The sequence below is a fragment of the Cervus canadensis genome, chromosome 18, assembly GCF_019320065.1.
Source record: "Cervus canadensis isolate Bull #8, Minnesota chromosome 18, ASM1932006v1, whole genome shotgun sequence".
In the NCBI taxonomy this organism is placed as follows: Eukaryota; Metazoa; Chordata; class Mammalia; order Artiodactyla; family Cervidae; genus Cervus; species Cervus canadensis.
In genome coordinates, this window is record NC_057403.1 from 63,007,964 (window position 1) to 63,031,184 (window position 23,221).

General features: G+C 48.8%; 1 protein-coding gene across 2 annotated transcripts; it reads right to left on the minus strand.

Annotated features, from left to right (window-relative positions):
* Window positions 1–1,040: 1,040 nt before the first annotated feature.
* Window positions 1,041–19,985, minus strand: AARS1 (alanyl-tRNA synthetase 1). 2 transcript variants are annotated; one of them, XM_043437850.1, is made up of 21 exons: window positions 19,861–19,985; window positions 16,904–17,068; window positions 14,341–14,529; window positions 13,953–14,098; window positions 13,131–13,322; window positions 12,619–12,763; window positions 12,108–12,253; window positions 11,399–11,507; window positions 11,094–11,244; window positions 10,124–10,248; window positions 9,570–9,714; window positions 8,351–8,529; window positions 7,524–7,637; window positions 6,012–6,218; window positions 5,358–5,542; window positions 4,181–4,289; window positions 3,448–3,561; window positions 2,764–2,883; window positions 2,555–2,641; window positions 2,063–2,176; window positions 1,041–1,586 (listed from the first exon to the last, which is right to left on the minus strand). In XM_043437850.1, exons 2-21 carry the CDS (start codon window positions 17,045–17,047, stop codon window positions 1,401–1,403), a joined length of 2,907 nt encoding a protein of 968 aa, XP_043293785.1. In that variant the 5' UTR covers window positions 17,048–17,068; window positions 19,861–19,985; the 3' UTR covers window positions 1,041–1,400. The 2 variants fall into 2 exon arrangements, with proteins under 2 accessions (XP_043293785.1, XP_043293784.1); XM_043437849.1 differs by lacking the exon at window positions 19,861–19,985 and adding an exon at window positions 19,539–19,556.
* Window positions 19,986–23,221: the final 3,236 nt, after the last annotated feature.

A 23,221-nucleotide genomic window follows, 5' to 3' on the forward strand; every position in this document is an offset into this window, starting at 1 on the left:
AGTGGCATCTAGGCCGGCCCCGCTGACCTCTAGCCTTCGGGCCAGGGCAAGCCCAGGGCTTGGGTCTTCTTCCTCTCGCTTGTGAAGCTGTAATTGGTCCTGCACTAGTGACACAACCCTATACATGTTCCCCCGCCGCCTTGCCCAGGAGGTCCCTCTGGTCCTCAGTGCCCTGGCTGGCACAGCTTGTGGAGTGCACGTTTGGAACTCTCTACCCCGCTGCGGACTGTGTGAGGTCTTTGTCTCACACTCCTCACCTGGCTTGCGCTCTTTGCAGCCAGGGCTTCAGCACCCTTCCTGTTTCTCCTCTTCCTCACCCACAGGCCTTGTGACTGGTGGTCTCTGTGTCTTCGGTTGGCACAGACCTGCTTTTTCTGCTCCCTCCAAGTCAGCAGGGCTGAGAATGATTCAGGGCCAGCCTGCTGCACCCAGGGGACTTGAAGTCAGCCAGAGAGGGCACAACTAAGTACCACACACTACAGCTCCCAAACCCAGCTGTCTTCAGACTGGGGTGAATGGACAGAACCAGGTCAGAGTCTCCATCTTCACCGTCCAAGTTAGGTCCTGAAACCTGGAATGACCTGGCAGTCAAGGGTGTGGGAGGAGGCAACTGATGTTCCCTAAAAACCTCCTATACCAAAGAATGTCTCTGACCTCACATCCAAGCTGTACATCAGGAGAGGAAAAGACATACGAGACTTATAAATGAGAATGTTCTCCTCTAAGAAGCACCAAAAACAAAGCCTCTCTTTGTTGCCAGCAACCCCACGGACCATCTTCCACTGAATAATGAATTCCTCTATCTCACCCCATTCTGTGGGCCATCCCCACAGATGTTTTGACGCAAATCTAGGGACCATTATTCTCAAAGTTCAGAGGTCTGGGGCTGGACTCAGCAAGGACTGCAACCAGAAACCAGCTGGAACCACAGCAATTAGTCTACAGACACCCAGGGAACCACGGGTTATCACCCTGGGGACACCTATGGGGGGGAGGGCGAGAGGGGAGGAGGAGTAAAAAAGTCACGTGGCAGTATCATATCAAGTATTGCACATGGTCTTTTTATTCTCTGCAGCAAAAATGATTCCTCTCTTGAGGCCCACAGCACTGAGTCTGCAGAGAACTCTCTACAGACACAAGCATGATGATGAAAAAGCAATCCTGGGGTAGTAGTTCTAGATGGATGGCACGGATGTGCTCAGGGCAGAAATGTAACATGGGTGTTGAGTCATAGGCTGGCTCCCAGGTTAAGTTCCGGTTACTGATGGGTTAGGACAGACGGGGCTGTTTAAAGGTCCCAAGATTCAAACGTCCTTGTGGTGGAAGGAGAGCTCCTGGCTGGACGGATGTGTCTGGGTCGGGGCGGGGGAGATGCCTCCTGGTGGACCTGCCCTTCCCTCTCAGTTCTTCACGTCTCCCAGGCGCAGCTGGGCAAAGGAGGTGGCCAGCTGCAGCGCCTCCTGCAGGCAGCCCACGTTCTTGCCTGTGGCCTGAGCAGACACGTCTTTGCCACCGCCTTTGCCGTCCATCAGGCCTGACACCTGCTGCACCCACTCGCTGGCTTTCAGGCCCCGGTTGGCTGCATTCTAGGAGACAGGAAGGTGGAGTGGGAGTCAGCACAGGGGACGGGATTGAGGCAGACAAGCAGAGGGCTGGAGCCAGACGCCCAATCCTGCCCTGATGCCACCAGGGCTGAGAGCACACAGCTGGTGCCACAGCCAGGGCGACGCACACCGAGCAGCAAAGCCAGCACGGTTAAACGTATTCGCCAGGGGGGAGGGCCTGAGGCTGAAGGGCACTAGGGAGGTGACAGGTGGACAACAGAACGGCATCTCTAACAGGCTGCACAAACTCGTGCGCATGAGCGTGCGCGCGCACGCACACACACACACACACACACACACACACACACACACACACACACACACACACACACACACACACACACACACACACAAGTCTTGGCAAACAACCAAGAAAAATCAGGGTCCCTGAGAAGAGCTATGGACATCACCTCCCACAAACACAGGGCTGCCTGAGCAGGACGGCAGGGCGTTCTGACCTGGGGGACTTGACACAAGCATGTGATCCTGCCGGCCTCATTATCCACTGTGAAGAGCATGGCGGACGTCTGGGGGGAATGCGTCTTAAAGAGCTTCAGGGCTTCGTTCAGGGCCTGTGGGGAGAAGCTGGCATCAGGCCGTGGCCCTGGGAAAGGGGGCCATGCTCTCCTCAAGTGCGGTGGGCTTGCAGGACTGTTCTCAGGGTGCCCCCCACCCCCGCCCCTAAGAGCAGGTGCTGGTCCCGGAGCCTGGATGGGGGGGCCCAGCACAGGGCCTCGCCCACCCGGGCTCAGGCCGGCCATGCACCTCCAGGAGCCACAGCTCTCCAGCCACGGCTCAGTCCAACTCAGGCCCGGAGGGCGGGCCCTCAGGCAGCTCCTTGGCTCAGAGCCACAGGGCTCACGCTCAGCCCCCAGAGGGCTGCGGGGAGCCCGCGGGGAGGAGACGGGCAGCAGACGGGCAGGGCAGCGCGGGGGCCCCGCCAGGCTTGCCTTGGCCGAGGCGCCGCTCTCTACCTCCAGGATGACCAGGGGCTGGTTGGGGCTGCTGTCGATGAGCTGTTTCGTCTTCTCCAACACCTGCATGGAAGGAAGTCCAGAGAGAGGCCTCAGGTCAGAGGCCCAGACTCCGACCCCCAGACAGCAGCCTGCGCAGCCTCTGCTGGGTGAATCCTCCTTCCGCCCGCACTGCCGAGACCCACCCGCTTCTGCACATCGGCTTTGCTAGCCCGGTCTAGGTCATCCATGATCTTCTTCAGGGACTTGAGATTCTCCCGGAATTCATCCTTCTGCCACTGAGGGATGATGGCAGTGGCCAGGGCCTGGAAACAGAACAGGAATACCACTGGGATCTGGACCACCAGGAGCTAGGAGGTGAGCCCAGCCCAGCCCACCCTTCTGGCTCTGAACAGCAAAGTTCCCCAACCAGTGTCCAGAAGAAGAAAGTGAAAGTGTCAGTTGCTCAGTCGTGTCTGACTCTTCGTGACCCCATGGACTGCAGCCCGCCAGGCTCCTCTGTCCATGGGACTCTCCAGGCAAGAATACTGGAGTGGGTTGCCATGCCCTCCTCCAGGGGATCTTCCCGACCCAGGGATTGAACCCAGGTCTCAGAGAACACAAAACCATAAAATGTCATAAAGTGACTTGGGACCAGGAGACCTGGAGAAAGTGGGCACCCACAGGACCTGTCCCAACGCCCTCAACACCAGTGCCCACTAGCGCTTGGAAGGGGCTCTCCTGCCATCAGCAACAGGGGCAGCAGGCAGGTTCCAGGGTCCGCAGACCAGGGTCCATGGAGCCCCCTTTGCCAGGCTGCCAGACATCAGCGGTCAGTCCCAACGCCCACAGCCCCGAGAACCACGACCTGAGGAGGGAGGCCGCCCTACCTCCCCGAGGTCCGCGATCTCTCTCTGCATGTCCTTGTTCGGCGCAGTCTGGGCCTTCACTTTGGCCTCCATGACACAGAGAGATTTTTTCAAGCTCTCTGCTTTCCTGAGAGCCTGTGAGGAGGACAACCAGAGTTGTAAACTCTGGGTCAGGGAACCTTGAACTTCACAATTCTGCCTGTCAACTGTGGCAGGCTCTGACACAAAACTCCCCCAGAACATCAGACCTTTCTCTTCCTTCAGGGAGCAGGTGTCTGCAGCCTCATGCCCCAGGAGGAAGCATTCTCCTCACACACCTGGCCAGTGGACCTGAGCTCGGGGGTGACCAAGAACTCACGAGTCAGAAGCCCTTCGCACCCATGAAATGACCATTCCTCAAACCTCAGCATGTGTCAGGCGTGAGCTCCAGTCCCCATGCCGAGCAATTGTCCCCCTACTCCATGCATCTCAAACTAACTGCATGCCCCCAGGGAGAGGCGGCGAAGTGCCGGGGGCATGGAGAACACGGCAAAACACGGCAAAACACGGCCTCCCTCCTGAACATGAACGTGTGACGGCAGAGCTTACCTGCATTTTAAAAGTTTAAAAGATAGCTAGCAAGACTCAGGTGATGGTGGCTTCCTCCTCCCAGGCACGAGTAACTGGAGGGCGTTTGGAGGGCACGCCGGACCTCCAAGCCTGCCCACAGCGGCCGCATGCCCCGTGGACTCAGAGCCCAGCCTCAGCCGCTCACCTTGTGGGCTTCAGCCCCTGTGACAGCAACTATCCTCCGGATGCCCTTGGCAATAGCTTCTTCACTCACGATCACAAACGCTCCTGCGTGACTCGAGTTCTGCAGGTGTCTGCATGGCAGAAAGCAAAGTTCACGGTCCTCCCCGCACCTGGGAGCCCTCAGCTGGGAGCAGGAGCCCTAGGAGGTGGTGGCTCCTGGGGAAGCTTCCCCAGGGAACAGGGGAAAGGGCCCTTCATGTTACGTCAGGGTACAGCTCTGAAGGCAGTCAGAGAAGGCCTAGCTGGAGCTGACACTGCGCAAGGAACCACCTTTCTGAGCCTTAGTTTTCTCACACATTAAATGCGGAAAATTCTCCCTCACAGGACAGTTATCTTCTGCCCCTTCTGAAAGTGTAGGTGGACTACCTTTAAAATGTTACCACAACCTCTTCAACAACTGCACTGCTCAGAGAACCTCACCTCAAATACTCATTTACTGTGTCATCCACAAGGACCCCAGCCCCATCCCCCACCTGCCATCGACCTGCCCGAGACTCACAGGAGGCCCTGGATGGGCTCTACCGTGGCCTTAGGAATGTTCTTTTCCCCATGATTCCTTTGGAAGCAGGAATTTCCCAGGCCACCACACTGTTCCAGAAAGACCTCAAGGGATATGGAGATCTTCAAGTTGGCAGAAACAAGTGACTGGCCACAGTCAAGCTGAGTCAGCTCTACCGTGTGGCCTAACATAGGGGCTCTGAGACAATGGGGTTATTAATTCCCCAGATGCTCCTTCAGCTGACAAAGGGAACCATATGAGGCCCTGGGAGTCTAAAGGAGCTAAGACCAGGCTAGAAGCGCCACGGCCCTGCTGAATCATGAATTCGCAGGCTTCTCTTGTCATCTGTCCAGGGAACCAGAGCAAACAGCCGTGAGCTAAGGGTTAAGGTGACATTTTCCACTTTCTCCTCCTAAGAAGAGCGTTTCACCACACACTCAGTAAAGTCACTATCAGACACTGAGGGTGTGATGGGGGCACAGAGATGCTGATTTCTGGGAGAGCTACTTGGCACCTGCATTTCCAAGGACTCCTCTTCAACCTCAGACAAACCAGAGCTGGTCTAGCCCATTACCCACATCCTCCAAGGGTAACCCAAATTAGTAAGAGGCAGGTCCACCACTGCCCGCAAGGTACTCACGTTCCCCCACAGAACTCAACAGAAGTGAGCGAGCCAGCAGGACCGGAGGGGTCATCCAGCAGCTCAGACACTGGGACCCCAATGGAGACGACTCGCACAGGGTCAGGGTAGGTCTCATCAAACACAGCCCGCAGGCCCTGGATGGCTTTAGCTGCCGCCAGAGCACAATCCTCAGTGTAGACCGGCTGCCGTGGAGAAAGGACAGGAGAGACAGCTGGGGAGATGTTCTCTGGGGGTGCAGGGGGGAGCAGGGAGACTGCGGACTTGCAGGCAGGGCTCTGCTTTCTGATCCTGGCTGTGCTGATCACGTCCCAAAATAAAGCCCCACATGTAAGGTCAAGGAGCTCAAAATAGGAATTTCCAACTATTTCGTTAAACCATGCACCAAATCTGAAATGGATATGCTGCTATGTGTAAACCAGATACAACTAGAAGGGCTCTGGCTATCCTGAGGAGGAGGTGGAGCAGAGACCCCTCATGAACACCAGCACTGTCCCCTACCCAGTACAGCTGAGAACCACTGTGTTAAGCACACATGTTCACAGGACAGGATACGGTTCAACAGAGGGAGAGCATTTGGGCGGCAGCAGCTCCGTAAATGGTGCAGGAAGGAGAGAAGTTCATGACTCAGAGTTCACGTGTAATCCAACCTACCTTGGCTGCCTCAATCATCTCATTTGCAATCTCCTCAGCCTTCTTGATCTGCTGGGTGGACATGGCTCCCTTGGCAGTGAAGTCAAAGCGAAGGCGGTCAGGCGCAACTAGGGAGCCTCTCTGGTCAGCCTCCCCCAGCACGGAGCGCAGGGCGAAGTTCAGGATGTGGGTGGCCGTGTGGTTGCTCATGACAGGCCTTCGTCGGGGCTGCACGGGGCAGAGCAGGCTGGTGGAGAGGTCGGTGGTGGACCGCTGGTCGGTCCCCAACACCCACTCTCCCCTTCTTCCCAAGGCCTAAAGGCTTTAGCTGGACACACAGCTGCGCAGAAGAAAGCCTACAGCGTCCCTCACAGCTAACTGTGGCTAGGTGAGTCACTTCCAGTCAGTGAGGAGGGACACATCCCCCCTCCCCATCCTCTTTCCCACCATCTACAACAGGAGGTGGCGAGTTACAGCCTGTGGGCCGAATCCGTCCTGCGGTCCATTTTTATAGCTAGGTTTTCCAGAATACAGCCCACTCGTGTTTATATATTGTCTACAGTGCTTTTGTGCCACAACAGCAGTTGTGATGGAGACTGTATAGTTCAGAAAACCAAAAATATTTACTATCTGCCACTTTACAAGGGCTTCCCAGGTGACTCAGCAGTAAGGAATCCACCTGCCAATGCACGAGATGCAGGAAACCCATGGGTTCGATCCCTGGGTCAGGAAGATCCCCTGGAGGAGGAAGTGGTACCCCACTCCAGTATTCTTGCCTGGAAAATTTCTGTGGACAGAGGAGTCTGGCAGGCTATAGTCTGTGGGGCATGGGGTCGCAAAAAGTCAGACATGACTGAGCAACTGAGTATGCACACATGCATGCAGGAAACTTACACAAGAAGCTCACCAACCCCTGGTGTAGAGAATGGATCTGACAGCAACCTTCTTGGAACGTGAAATCAAGAGCAACACCCCAGGAATGAAGGAAGAACAGCAAACAAGGAACAGCAGGCCCTCTGACTTTGTGAGGAGGGCCTCTGCATCAGCGTGGACTTTCAGGTGAAAAGTGCATTTCCACTGTGTTTTACGCTACTGCTATTTTGGAGCTCTGGCACACACAGTAGAAACTATTTCTCAATATGGGATCCTTGGCTCCTGAAGTATTTGAGGTAAAGCTGGAGAAAGGGAATCCATGAAAATGAAGCTACAGGATCTCAACTGAAATCACCGTGGTCTTACTTGGGACATTTAGATTTAAATTTCAGTTACAACCCTCATAAAATTTACTCCTGCACCTTACTTGTAATTACCTATTTATAATTTCACTTAGAAGGGGTAATAATGATGGACCAATTTAAAGCCAGAAGAAGAGGTGAATTCTTTTCACAACCTATCAAATCACCATGACGTACACTTTAAATATCTTATAATTCTACATGCCAGTTATGCCTCCATAAAGCTGACTTCTTTTTTAAAAGGGGGAGGGAGAGATCAGTGATCCTATCCAGTGCTGACCAGCATAAAGCAACTCACCTCATCAATAAACAGCCGGACCTGGTCCCCCACTTTCAGGCTGCCGTAGAGTGTTCCTATGTGCAGCACATACCCTCCTCGGACCTGAGTGTTCTTCACTGTGAACTCAGTTTTCTAAGAGTCAAGGAGGAGACCAATAAACAACTAACTAAATAAATCCAAATGTGTATATGTGTGTGTGTGTGTATGTACACGTACAGGTATGTATACATGCAAATACAGATAAACATATATATGAATTCTCTCTTTACATGTTACACACATAACATTAATATTATTACGATATATATGTATGTATATACATTAATATATATACGGGCCACTATATACCCATTATATTATTATACACACACAGCAGTTTAAATATGTAGTAGACATGTATGTATACACACACGCTCCATTAGGGAGCATCTTAGAGAACTAAAGCCAGGGTAAGGAAACTCAAGTCTGGGAACGCGTCCAAAACCATAGAGCCAGCAGCAGCAGAGCGACAGGCTGCAGCTTGGATGAGGACCCCATCCCGTTCCCCACCCTCCCTTGTCAGAGCTGGCCCTCCTTATTTCTGAGGGGAGCCTAGAAGACCCAAGGATCACCCTAAGCAGCCTGGCTGCAAAGACCCCGCTGTGAGGGGAGCTGATGGTGAGGGAAGCGACACGGCGCAAGCAGCGGTGCCCCTGGCTTCAGAAACACTGGCCATGGGACAACCCAGAGAGCGGTGGTGTCTGCCCCTCAGGCCCGGGAGCACCCAGCCGCCAGAGTGGCTGTCGGGGTGCAGGCCGTGGCTGGCCGCCCGCCCCCTGGCTAGCAAGGAGGAGCTGCTGGCTCACGTCTTCACTGCTGTCGTCGACCTTCACCAGGTACCCTTCGTCGTAGATCTGCCCTCCCTGCTCAGCATAGAAACAGGTCTTGTCCAGCACCACTCCACACTCCTGGCCTGTGGACACTTCTTCCACAAACATCTTGTCCCGGCGCAGAGCCATCACTGTAGCTACTGCACTCTCAAACACTGTGCACAAGGGGAAAAACACAGTAGATGATTTCACTCACACGTTCTCAGCTGGCTTGTGCTGGATTCTATTTCTCAAACTCTCCTGAGGTCCTAACTGTCTACTGTTATGTTGGAAGCCAGCCTATTAGCCTTCACAAAAGGGCTTAACATGCTGGTCTTCTACTGGAGAACACAATACTCAGGGATGATCAACTTCCCCGGTTTGCTTGGGACCAAGGGATTTCCCAGGATGTGAGGAAACACTGGGACAATTCTGGGAAAATGGGACAGTTGGTCACCTTAACTCTGAGGTACTGAACAGAAAGCCGGTGAACCTGATAAGCAGATATTTAAGAGTAGTGATAAATTCTCTTTCCAAGGTCAATTCGTAAAGACTATATTCATTTTGTGGGCTTCCTTGGATAGATTTAGGAATCCCTGCTGGAGTGAAAAAAGAAAAAAACAGGACTTCCCTGGTAGTCCAGTGGTTACAACTCCATGCTTCCAATGCTTTGGGGCCTGGGTTCAATCCCCCGTCAAGGAACCAGATCCCCACGCCACAACTAAGAATTCATATGCTGCAGCTAAAGACTGCAACTAAAGACCCGAAGAGCTGCAACTAAGACTCAGCACTGACATATAAACAAATATTTTTTTAAAAAAAGAAGAAAGCAAAAACATGTAGTGCCTGTGTATTTGAGCTGTCTTAACTTTAGAACACTACTGTCCTGATGCAAAATTCAACAGCCGCTATGAATTTTACCAGTCAGTATCATTTTTCTTGTTTCCTAACAAGATGTTATTAATATAATTAGTGAAAACTGGGTATAAGGTACAAGAGATCTCAAGTTAAATTTGTTTTTTTACAACATCCTGTGAATCTGTAATTATTCCAAAATAAAAGAGACAGAAAGTCAATCACAAAGGGCCTCTCTGAGTATAAAATAACCCAGCATGACCACACAGTGCTACAGGTGAGGCTACCATGGATACTTAGGGTTTCCAATCTTTTGAGACGCATTGCTTGAAAACCACCCCAGATGAGCAAATGAACATACCGTAGGTCCCACTGGAGTCCGAATAGTAACTGTACTTCGGGGAATCATCTGTTGCCTCCAGACCCTTTTCCCGCAGCTCTTCAATAGCATAAATGTCCAGCATAATGAGGTCCTCCCCACCAGCTCCCTTGCCCTGTGATTTCAGCTGCCAGCAAGAGAAATAAGCACAAGTTACCTTAATGTCAGAGAAAAAGAACTCTGAAGGACTCAAAATTGCTAAACCATGCCCCATGTAAAGCTCTGAACAGTTTTTCTGATCTCAGCACCGTGACACTTGGAGCCGGTGAACTCTTGCTCTGAGAGGCTGTCCACTGGAGGAGGCTGAGCAGCACTCCTGGCCTCGACCCACTACACAGCAGCACACTTGCCCGCCCGCACGTTCAGAAACCCGAGAGACGTTTTTACACATCGCTGCCAAACTGCCCCGCTTGAGACTCACTAGTCTTGGGAAAAACAGAAATTTCAAAACCTTTAATGGGAGGAAACTCATGCTTTGCAGTCAAGCCCTGCCTTGCTTGGCGCTGAGTTTCCTTCTTACTCCATAGACACTTTACCTGGGCCAGCTTCCTCTCCTCGTCAAAGCCATCCATGTCCACCACCAGCCCCTTCTCCTCAGCAATCAGCGCGGTGAGATCCACGGGGAACCCATAGGTGTCGTAGAGGAGCCAAGCGGTATCCCCTGCACAGCACCACGGAGCATGTAAGAGCGACAGGGACAGGGAGGAGGCTCAGGGGGGCACACACATGCTGACGGCTGATTCACGGCAGAAAACAACACAACACTATACAACAACTGTCCTCCCGTTAAAAACAAATAAATTTTAAAAGATTAAAAAATGATGGAAACAACCTCCCTCTTTCCCACTCCCTCCTTCCCAGGAGGAAGCTGGCAATGACAGGAGGAATTAAAGAGCCATGCAAGTCAGTTTTGGTTCTGTATCAGAAAATCCATTAAATCTTTTCCAGTCACCCTGGGAGAAGCACAAAGAGTCCCTGGGAAAGCTCTGTTTCCTAATCTGAACACAAGTGTGTTCAGTTTGTGGGAAATACACCAGGCTTTCACCCTGTACATTACACTTCCATAAAAACTTTTGGAACTAATTTTCTTGTCAGGTAAAAAATAAACTTGTAAAACATTATATACTATTTGTTCCCATTTTTGCTTGTGAGCACACACACCCCTATATACATCTGTATGCATGTCTTGACTAGTCTTGAAAACTAGAAAGAAAGAAAAGTCTTGACTAGTTAGTTATATGCAAAATGCCAAAGAATTGTGACTTCTGAAAAATGAGTCAAAGAGGATTTTCACTTTTTACCTCTATACTGTTTGAATACTTTGCCACAATAATATATTACTTTTTAAATCATATTATTAAACCCCATTTCACACCAAAGTGGTCTAACCAGGCTATGCTCAGCCTTTGGAGACACAAGAGCCTACAGTCAAGTTTGTGAGAAAGGGCTTGCCTCTTCCAGGAAGATGAACCAGCCTGATGAAGAAAGGAAAAAACCGGTTCTTACCAGGAATGATTTTGCTGTCTCCCAGGCTCTGAATTTTCCTGTCCAGGATGCGACGCCCTCTGCTGAGCGTCTTGAGAAACTGCACTTCTTCTTCATTAATGATGTCCTTCACCATATCTGGGTCCTTCTTCAGCTCAGGAAACGCATCACCCTGGCAAATGGGAAACACAGATTTGAGGCCAATAAAGACAAGGATTATACCATGACTCCTCTAAAAATTCTCAATAACAGTGTGATATCGCTCACCCTACCCCAATTAAGGTTTGCACTTTAGTACAGAAGAGGTGAGCAGGAAACACACTTACCAGAGACTGGACAACAACGTCTACTAACGTAGCAAAGAAACCCCTGCTGGCATTGAGTTTCTCATGGGAATATCGAACAGCCCGGCGGAGAATCCGTCTCAACACATACCTGTAAGAAGCAGAACCCAAGACCCTGCTAGACAGCATTCCCAGTCAAGCATTTTGTAGAGGGCCCTTTGGAATTCTACCAAAAGGCCTACTCTTTGAGAGACTCTCCTAGGCTTTTTTGCATTCCCCCAAGGTCATGAACATTAATTCCAGCATAAAACTCATGTTTTGTGGATGTTACTACATATCCACAAATACGCATCAAGGGTAACCTTGGTTCGTCTTCCAGCCTTGTTCTGCTAAACCAAAGATGGGGGCAGGAAGTACAGACCAGATGGCCGACTTGATGCCCACAACCCCAGGTCCTGCCTGTCAATAATCAAGATGCCTTGGGTTAATTAGTATCTACCCTGCCCCTGTCAGTATCTTATCAGGCAACCTTAAATACAATCCTTATCACCTTGTACTTGGCAGCAAAGATTTAATATAGTGAACTCTGTTCAAAGTGAGCTAAAACTCCCTCTATTCCTAAAAAAGGGAAAAAAAAGAATCCCTCCAACCACCTAGATGACACATAAAGCAATAATGAAGTGTGGCTTTAAGTTCCACAGAGCCAAAAACTCGGTGTCAGCCCTAAAGCTGCACCGTGTAACACACTTACCCCCGCCCTGTATTGTCAGGTCGGCCGCCATCGGCCAGGGCCACAGTGATGGTCCGTGCGTGGTCAGCCAGCACCCGGTAGGCCATGTCGATCCCGTCAGCGTCCTCTGCACCCACTTTCCCAGTGTATGGCCGAGCACCTGTGCCCTGCAGATAAAAACCAGGAGGCAGCTCATTGGGAAGTGGCCCTTCTGGTGCTGCCTTACCCTAGAAGGTTCCAGAGGACTGCGGGGTGGGGGTGGGGGCACAAGGAGAAAGGGTGACCATCTTGCCAGATCCTGTAATCCCAAGAAAGGTGACAGGGGCAAGACTGAAGAGCCTCTAACCAGGCTGCTGCACTCAGTAAATCACAATGCCCTGTGCTTCTTCAGAACACTGTTATTAATATTAACCATGAAGCTGGCAGATGGTCACAGGTGCCCTCACGTGGCAAAGCATACAACTGTTTCATTTTTGACAGAACTAACAGCCAGCCTGGAAACCTCCACCGAAGTCTGCAATAGGACCAGTACCTTTTGGATGGCTTCAAAATAAGGGACAAAAAGGTCAGTGTCATAGTTGGACATCTTATTCTGCAGCACGGACACCAGTCGCTCCAGGCCCATCCCTGTGTCGATGCTTTTCTTGGGAAGAGGCTTCAGAATGCCATCGGTTTCCCTGCAAGATCCAGATAAAGAGGAAGGTGAAACACGGACTCCGGCTGCCACCTCTCCCTGCTGGGTACAACTCAGTTAGCCATTTGCAGGCTGTGACTGTCATTAGCTTCTGCCTATTTTGGTAGGAAGACGGGAGTGCAGAGAAAAGGGAAGAAATAATCTGGGATCCATTACAGAGTGAGGCAAGCTTCAAGGAAATGAGCTTTAGAACAGCAGTTCAAGTTACAGCAAATTATGCCTTTAGCACTGGCCCACTGGCCCCAAAGACGGGATGAGAAGACAACCACACGCTCTGAGTTCCTCTTGCTCTACTTGGCTTGAGGAAAGCTGCTGCTCTTAGCAGGAACAGTTCAGGACCCTGAGGCGACCTGTTATACTGGATGAACACGAGGTTCCAGATCTCCAGCACGTTGGGGTCGTCTTGGTTGACGAGGTGAGCCGCATCCCGACCACCAACCCGGTCATAGTGGATCTCACTGCAGGGACCACATGGGCCCGTGTCACCCATCTCCCAGAAGTTATCCTTCATGTTGCCGGGGAGGATTCTGCTGTCATCCAGCCTGCAGAGAGTGGGAAGAAAGGCCCAGTTACAGCCAGCGACAGGATTCTGCACAGACTTGCATCCCTGAGAAAAGGAGATCCTTATGCATTTCTAGAAAGAGAGCTCACTCTTTGGCAATTACTAAGGCCAAGCCTGCAGCAAATCCTGCTAAAGAAGCACAATATGATTCAAGAGTCACTACAACAGAATATAAAATACACATGTTATAATCACAACTAAATGAAAATATGCAAATATCTAGATAAAGCTGAGAAACACATAAAAGTGAAAATGTTTATGCTGAATATGTACAGAATTCAACAAATTTCTTTGCAAATGTTCCTTCATTTTCATAAATGAGGACAATTATGACAGTGTAAGTGTTTTTAAAAAAGCTGCATATCATTTAAAGTCACCTCCCTATGCCTCTTCATGTTGGCTTTCAACAACAGAATGATCAAGTAAACCTACAAAGAAAGCAACGGATGCAGCAAAAGATAATTACTCCCAGGCACCTCCACCTCCCAATTCACACCCTAAAATAGGAAATGGCAATGCACTCCAAGTCCTAAGACCCCACTCTGGCACTGAGCACAGAATCATTTTATTCCTCATACTCATACTCTCAACATGCAAGCTGCATTCTTACCCCAAGTTTTGCCAGATCTGTTTGCATTCCAGGTCTGGTTCTAAGCCAGCTGCTTCGTCCCCACCAAAGTAAGTAACGTAGAGTCTTTCAACTGGAATGCCAAACTCTTGGGTAAGAAGTTCTAGAGCCATCTTACATGCCAGTTCCTACAACAAGATCAAAAAGATGTGGAACGTGACCAAACCAAAATCTATTTAGTATGAATAGAAGAGGGCCAAAACAGTGTCTTCACCATAAATAGTCAAATTCAGGATCAATTTATACAAGAAATCCAAATGTAAACTGAAATAATCAAATTACAGGCACTGCTTTCAGGAAGTCTTAGAATTAAGAAATGTCCTTCACTTCTGAATCTCAAAATGCCAACAGATCTTCTCTTTGAACTTACCTTGAAGTAATCTCCAAAGGACCAGGAGCCCAGCATCTCAAAGAAGGTGTGATGATAGACATCCTTGCCCACGTCATCCAGGTCATTGTGTTTGCCGCCAGCCCGGATGCATTTCTGAGTGTTGGCAGCTCTGCTCAGCTTTGCCATAGGGTGAGATGGGTCAATAGTATTCAGAAAGATAGGTTTGAACTAAAAAAAAAGGAACATTTCAACTTTTAAAGAGCTGCAGATATATCAGGTGGTTGCACGCTGGCAGGAAGAGACTACACATTAAACTGTTCGGTTCCAGATATGATCAGCCTGCAAAACGGAAACTTATCAGAGGCAGGTGGCCCTGTGGGCTGCAGCAGAGGCAGCCTGTCTTGGAGCAGCGCCCCCCTGGCCCTAGTTCTCTAATGATTCCCATCAATGCCAGTAACACCAACTGAGACAGAAAGCCCTGCCAGATCTAGGGTAACGGTCAAGGCTGATGCAGTGAAACCAGTGCTTCCTCTTAAGTCTCTGACAGTCAGGGCTTACACCATCTTTCTAGAAGAACTTATTCCAAACCTGATGTGCTGGCTTGGTAGTAAAGGTGATAAGGAAGAAAAAATTTTGAGACCTTGTAAAGAAGTAAAATTAGCACAACTAGGTCATACTAGCTCCATAATCACAACTGGCTGATGTGTGATTAGCTACAGAATTACCATCATTGCATAGCGTTCTACTGGATAGTCCTGCACTAGACCACAAACTCCTTAAAGGAAAAACTATCTTACTTAGTTCTGTATAACCAGCACCTGGATAGAACGAGCAGATGCCTAACAAATACTAATTCAAAATGTACAAACAATCAAGCAAAGAAAAAAAAAAAAAGGTATTTCTGATTAAGAGGCAGTAGACCACGTAAGGGGCTTCCATGGTGGCTCAGTGGTAAAGAATCTGCCTGCCAATGCAGACGACCCAGGTTCAATCCCTGGAGAAGGAAATGGCAACCCCCTCCAGTATGCTTTCCTGGTAAATCCCATTGACAGAGGAGCCTGGCAGGCTACAGTCCATGAGATCGCAAAGAGTTGGAAACGACTTAGCAACAGAGCACGTAAGTTAAACAAATGACTCTCTCTGAGTTCAAACCCCTGCTCCAGTCTCATAAGCTCAGGCAGTTTTAGCCGAGCCTTCACTGCCTCAGTGGGATGGTACAGAGTGAGCGTCAAATGTGTTAGTGGATGTAAGACGTAGAACAGTGCCTGGTGTATAGGAGGTGCTACATGCAATCTACTAGTGACTGTTATTCAGGGAATGTTTATCAACCTTGCTTTGTGGTCCTTCTGCCAAGTACAGTCAGTTCATGTGGGAGAAGACAAAGCCGAGGTATGCCTAAGTAGAACAGAACTGTTTCAGTGTCCCAGAAAACCCACCACCTTGAAAGAATCCACCTAAAATTAGCACCCTCAATTCCAGGTGTATGCATGGGATTCACACACATAATGGAAAACACTTTTATAATTTCATAGTTCACATTACACAAGGTGGAAAATGTTTCCACTGGTGCCACTTTTCAAAGCCAGAGAAGAGACCTGGGACAAAAGAAAATGTCAGCTTATCCCAGAGAGGGTCATCCTAAGGGCTGGTGGGCCCATCAGGCTAAGCGGGGCACCCAGAGAACCTCCAAAGGAAAGCCCCGAGGGCACCATCTAACCTGAAGCCACTTCCAACCAATTAAACAGTTTTCCATGTCACAGGCATACTGAAACACCTTTATCAACTTGTGATGCTCCCACTATTTCAAGAGAAAACTCTTGTCTCCTAAAATAAAACTTTCAAGTATCTTTTATAGATCAATTGCCCCAATAAGTTTCTTTAGCAGTAGATCCAAATTGACATTGGTGGCAGTAGCTTCAAGAAAAAATAAAAAATCCATAAAACAGTGCATGGCCTAGAATGGGAATGAAAGCAAAGCCTTAAAAGAATTCTGAAGAACTGACTTATTTTATAAAGAAAAATACAAGGACAATGAGAAGATGAAGGAGAACCACAACAGCTGAATTAACAAGTCTCTTCAGGGCTCAGCAAGATTAACCCAGACTCTGATTCTAATAACACATAGCTTTTTCCTTAGGAAGGGGAAAAAAAAAAAGAGCAAAAAATTACAGACTAGATGCAGGCTGTATTTTTCTTGAGAGGCATGCAAGGTTAATCCGTGAGTATCAGGGTCTCTCATCATAATTAAAAATAACAATAGCTAATGTTCAAGTACCTACTTCAAATACTGTACTACACCTTTTTTTTTTTTTTTGGCCTCACCCGAGCCCCTTGCAGTGGAAGTGTGGAGTCTAAACCACTGGACCATCAGGTAAGTAAGTCCCTGTGGTAAACACTTTTAATGCATTACTTTATTTACTCCTCATTGCAACCTAAAGACAGGCACTATTATTATTTCTCTTTTCACACACAAAGAAATGGAAGTTCAACAACATAAGGACTACACAGTAGGTGACAGAACTGGGATTTCATAGGACTTCAGGGTTGCTTTGCTGCCTCCTACGTGGACAAAAAGGCAAGGCGAAGAGGAAAACAACCTTACCTGGTTCATGCCTGCGTTGGCAAAGAGCAAAGTGGGATCGTCCAAAGGGATGGTGGCAGATGAGTGAACATAGGTGTGTTCATTTCTCTTGAAGAAATCTATAAAACGCTGCCGGATTTCACCTGCTGTTAGGGTTGCGTCCATCTTGAAAATAACCCTAGGGAACTAACCAAAGAAAAAAATGAAAGAAATGAGGGGAATTGAAACTAAGAGATAAGTAAGCATTACACAAGACTCCTAGCTTCTCAGGCCAAGTCAAAGAAGGACATGGGTAAGCTGTGTGATCCTAAAACCTCTATGTTGGAATGTTCAAGGCTAAAATTATCATTGAAGCAAAACGTGCTGCACTAGCAGACAACTGCACGTGCTCTTCCTTCCAGGGCCAACCTCAAGTTCAATATACCAACACATTAAGCAGAGGAGGTGGTTTCTTCATGCATTTATTCACTGCAAAAATGTACGGAGCACCCACTGTGCCAAGCCCTAGGTCAGGAATTAGGAAATGAGAATTAAACCTCATGATCTAGCACAAAAGCCCACTGGGGAGGGAGGAGGCTCAGGAGGAGACCTAGCTCCAAGTCTTTAAGGGAGTCACTTTACTTCACCATCAAGAGGGCTGTACTCAAGGCCCCTTCCAGCTCTGTCTTCACCCACATGTCTAGAACTGTGCAAAATTTCACTATCCCCAAAGCCAGAACCTTCAGGTTTGGCCTAACCATCTTGGGGAGGCTGTGGCCGGCAACAACGGACCTGGAGATGGGCTTATCTGTACAAGAGACTACCTGCAAGTAGCAGGAATGAACCTGCCTCAACTTAGTTCCAGAACCCAAAAGGTAAACCACTGCCCTCCCAGCTTTTAGACTGCTAGGGAGTGAGATACTGTAGCTGCAGTAAGAAGGCAGAGCTCAGAATCTATGAAAGAGAAAGGGACTCAGAAGAGAGGGAAATCAGGAGTAAAACAGATTTACAGTTTCCAATCTCTTTCATATATATTACATGGCTTCTCTGACAGGCGGGTGAGAGAGAAGTGGCATGGGGCTGTACTGCCATAGAGTTCTGGGTGTCTAGAAAAATAAGGAACCATCTCATTCACAATATTATCTAAAAGTCTCTAATCTTAGACCTAGCTCTAACCTTTAAAGTCACTTTGTCCTACACTTGTTTCTCTTCTTGTAAAACAGTAGTACCTATCCTGCCTACATCTGGGGTGTGTGGTTCAAAAGGCCTCCTGTATTTGGAAGCAACTGGTAAACTGGAACAAACTGGATACTATTACTTTACATCACTTACCTCAAAGTTTTCTTCCTTTTTAGGAGGAAGATACAACAAAGAAAGATGTATATAGCAACTATGATGAGATTGTGACTCTTAGATTTTATGTTTAATCACAACTTCAATTGCTTTTTTCACAACTCAATCAACCCATTATTCAAACAAAAAGCCCTTTGGGGAAAAAGATGGTGAAACACTGAGCCAAAGAACTGACTAAAATTTCCATAGCTGAGGACTTTCTGTTGAAGCCAAGGAGTCAAGGCTACAGTTTCTAGAAACTCTGTCACATCACATTCCTCCTCCACCCTCCTCAACATGGCTCAATGCATCTTAATAATAACGGTGGCAACAATGAACGCAGGGTGCTAACTCTGACGGAGCAACAGCATCATAGCTGTTTCACAGTGTTCGTTGCTTCTCCGCTAAACGTGTCACCGAGAAAAACAAACTGTTTCGTTCCAAAGGACATATGGATTTTTCATCTCTGCTTATTCTTTCAACATACTGAATCCATACTATAAGCTGGGAACCAAGATGAATGAGAGTCTACGCCCTTAATGGGGAGACAGTCATACCCAGAAGTAACTGTAGTATGATATAAAAGGAGCCAATACATTGATGTAAAGCCCTACGGAGGCTGGGACTACTAAAGGCTGTATCACAACTCATTCATTTATTCAGTATAAATATACAGGAAGGTTACACTGGATACAGAGGTAGCACAGAGCAGACCAGATTCCATATCCCAGCAGGAGCTGCGTGCGGCCTTTGGGTTTAAGGTTCCAGCCACTGGACCTTTCAACTTGCTCTTCATTTACCAAGTAAGCTGACTACCCTATTCCCCTCTTTTCTTTTTCCTAGTTAACTTCTCATTGTTGGTATCTCAATTTCAAAGAGATTTATTTAAGGAAGGCTTCTCCTTTTTGATCAGATTCTCCCTGTTTTAGTTTCAGAGCCCCAGGTGCCTTCTGCCATAATTTCCACATGCATTTGAGGGCTTGATGTCCATCTCCCCAAGAGGCTGTAAGTTCCAGCCCAGCGGGAATCATGACTGGAGGTTTGTACAATGGTTGCTAAATATTTCATGCTATAGGAATCCTTTAAGAGCGAATTGCTAATGAACTTAAAGCATAGCGGAAACAGACTGACAGAGAAAGTAACCGCTGAATGTGACGGAGCATGCCAAGTGCGTCCAGAAGGGCCTGGACTAGAATCAGTTACGGAGCTACCATCAAGAATCGGGGAGCGGGCGCGGACAACTGAGGGAGCGGCTCACACAGCCGCTGTGTGATCCTACCCGTCCTGACCACGCTCCCCGGCAACCCCGCCCGCCCCTGGGGATTAAAACCAGGGCATATAAAACCTCCGCCTGGGACGGGTAGTCGGCGACCATGATGATCCCTCCAAGGTCTCGGTTCTCAGCAAGGCCACCCAAGGCCAAAGCCACCCCAGCGCTCCAGGGGTCTGACAAAAAGCCACTTTCCGGCGGCCGTGTCGCCCAGCGGCCGCCTCAGCCTCGGTTCCGGCCCGGTTGCAGAGGCCTCACTGGAGCTGGCCCAGGGGTCAGACGCCGGGCCCAGCCGCTATCTCGGCGCGGCAGAACTCTCTCGGTCCAGTCTGCTTCTCCCAGGGGTCACAGTTCCTGACCTCCCCCTCAGAGCCCACTGCCCGGAACCCTCGGTTACCTGTTCCCACAGACGCGCAGTGGCACGGGCCTCAAGCCGCGGCGGCTGCAGCACGCACCGCCCCGTCCAACCAGAGAGCGCGGGGCAAAGTGCCTCGCCTTGCCTTGCCTTTCCGAGACGTTATTGGTCAAGCAACATGCCAGTCAACTGGAGTACGTATCAGCTTCTTAGTTGGTTCCCGGGAAGGCGGCTCTACTTCTGGCTGACGCAATGGCCGGGAAAGAAGGGATTGGGGCCATCACGTGACGAGTAAGGTTGCGGACTTCTGGAAACCGACATTTTAGTATCCATAAGATATGTCGTGGGCTTCCCTCGTGCCTCAGATGGTAAAGAATCCGCCTGCGGTGCGGGAGACCTGGGTTCGATCCCTGGGTTGGGGAGATCCCCTGGAGGAGAGCATGGCAACCCACTCCAGTGTTTCTGCCTGAAGAATCCCCATGGACAGAAGACCATGGCGGGTTACAGCCCATGGGGTCACAAAGAGTGGGACACAACTGAGCACACAGGATAAGTTCTAGCGGTTGATTTGGCTAATGAGGGGAAACAGTGACGTGTGTTTGGTAGAGGTCACAGCTCTTAGCATCTAGCTGTGTTCATTGTGTTGTTATAGAATGGTATGCGGATTCTGATATGTTATGCCAGTGGACACACTTGTCCTTGTCAGACCTTGGATTTGGTGTGGAAGAAATAACTTACTCTTTGAGAGACAAATTGGCCTCTGGTCTTCCATCTGCCTTTGAAAAATAATAGTTAGGCTGATTCATGTCAATGTATGGCAAAAACCACTACAATAAAAAATTTTAAAAATAAAAAAAATAAACTCATAAAAAAAGAAAAATAATAGTTAATATTTATATGCAAAGCATTAGTAAACATTTCCTTTTTGCTGTTGTTCAGTTGCTCAGTCGTGCTGACTCCTTGCGGCCCCATGGACTGCAGCACACCAGGCTTTTCTGTCCTTCACTATCTCCTGAAAGTTGCTCAAATTCCTGTCAATTGGGTCAGTGATGCCATCTCATTCTCTGTCGCCCCCTTCTCCTCCTGCCCTTAATCTTTCCCAGTATCAAGGTCTATTCCAGTGAGTCAGCTCTTCACATCAGTTGGCCATAGTATTGGAGCTTCAGCATCAGCTTCCAATGAATATTCAGGGTTGATTTTCTTTAGGATTGACTGGTTTGATCTCCTTGCTGTCCAGGGAACTCTCAAAAGCATCAGTTCTTCAGCGCTCAGTCTTCTTTATGGTCCAACTCTCACATCTGTACAGGACTGCTGGAAAAACCAAAGCTTTGACTATATTCTGCTTAATTTTTCGACTGTGTTTGAGGCAGATCAACTGGCATCCCGTTTATAGAGATGAGGTAACTGTTTTGCCTAGGTACACACTGAAAAAGTTAAAGAGCCAATATTCAAACCTGTGTCTGTGTCACTCCAAGACCCAAGATCTTAACCTATCTGAGACAGGAGGTAGATGCCACCCCCACCCCCAACCAGCCCCAGGGTAAAGCAATTGGAGATTCATTCTATAAGGACCGAAACTCCAAGACAAGCATAGTGGGACAATTAAGGGAGGAGGCTGGGTCCTACCCAGATACTTACTTCTTATTTTCACAGTCAAGAGAACTCCCTGACCACAAAAAAGTTTTGCACAAAAAAGTGCAAAAAAGTTTCTTTGGAGGTCAAAAAGGAGTTATGTCGAGGGATGTTCTCTACCCATATGCCTTTTTTTTGTAAAGTCCATCTTGGCTAAGAGATGCATGGGCACACAGGGGAGGATCCTGAGATACACCAAATATGGATTGTGAATCAGACAAATCAAAATCACTGGCCAAAGGAAACCCAGGAAACCATGAAGAAATGCCCCTTAAAAGTAATTCAAACTTCCACAAGGGTGTGACTCAGTGACTCACTCTCTCTTTCTCTGTATTGCGCGCACACCGTGAGTCTCAGTTCAGTTGCTCAGTCACATCCAACTCTTTGCAACCTCATGGACTGCAGCATGCCAGGCTTCCCTGTCCATCACCAACTCCTGGAGCTTGCTCAAACTCATGTCTAGCGAGTCAGTGATGCCTTCCAACCATCTCATCATCCTCTGTTATCCCCTTCTCCTGCCTTCAGTCTTTCCCAGAATCATCTCCAATATTAACCTACATCATCTTGTATATCTAAGTACAGAGGTATAAAATTGTGCTGGTCATCCCTAGGTTAAAGATACATTAGGAGAACAAAAGTTTGCATGCCCAATGCACAGTGAGGCCAAACATCTCAGAACATGGGAATTTAGAGCAGAGAAAGGTTTACTGCAAGGACAAGCAAGGAGAACAGGTAGATGGTGCTCAAAAACCCCAAACTCCCTGATGGTCTGGGGGAGTTTTTTATGACAAAATTTGGGGTGAGGGCTGCAGGGTGTGTGACTCCCTTCTGATTGGTAGGTGGTGAGATAATAGGGTGGTGCCCCAAGAATCTCCTGCCCAGCCTGAAGTTGGGGGGGGGGGGGTGGGCAGGGGAGGGACTTATTTCCTGCCAGAGAACTCAAAGATACTGTATGCATAGTCCTTGAGGAGGAACCAAGACCTTACCCAAAAACTGCACTATTGTTTCTAGACTGCTAGTCTCTTGTTTCCACAATCCTTCCCTTCCCTGATTAGCAAATGTTTGAATCTACCCTTTGGAATTCAGGGAGGGTCAAGGAGGCTGAATGAAGCCTAGTTCCTACAAAGGCTTGTGTGCCCAGGATGGCCCCACAGACTCCTGTTTGGTCTCAATATTACAGAAAAATTTTATCCTTTTTGTTAGGGGAAACATTGACTGAAACCACCCACCCTGGCCAGGCACTGCAGTAACCATTTGAGTGAGTATTTTATGGCAGGAGGTCCTGGTAAGGAACAGGGAACTAACACGCCCCCACCAACCAGAATAATTCAGGAAAGGTCAAAAGTAGACACCACATGTCCTACCACCTCCCAGAATCCTTGCTGGCATCCATCTTGGCTGAATAACGCCGGTGCATCCAGAAAGGACTCTGAGACAGAATTAATGGCCAAAGACAACCTGGAAATTAATCCCATCACCATAAAACCTGAGACTTGGCAGAGCAGTTCTTCTGGGTTCGCATCCCCTGCTCCCCACCCAGGCACCCCTTCCCAATAAAGTCTCTCACCTCATAAGCACATGTGTGTCCTCAGACTGAATTCATTTTCGAGTGTTAGACGAGATCCCCCTTTCCAGCCCTAGAAGGAGTCCCCCTTCCTGCAACATTTTTGTGTAAAAGAGAATGCTACCAGAGCTTCCTAGATGGCTCAATGGTAAAGAATCCGCCTGTAATGCAGGAGACTCGTGTTCAATCCCTGGGTCAGGAAAATCC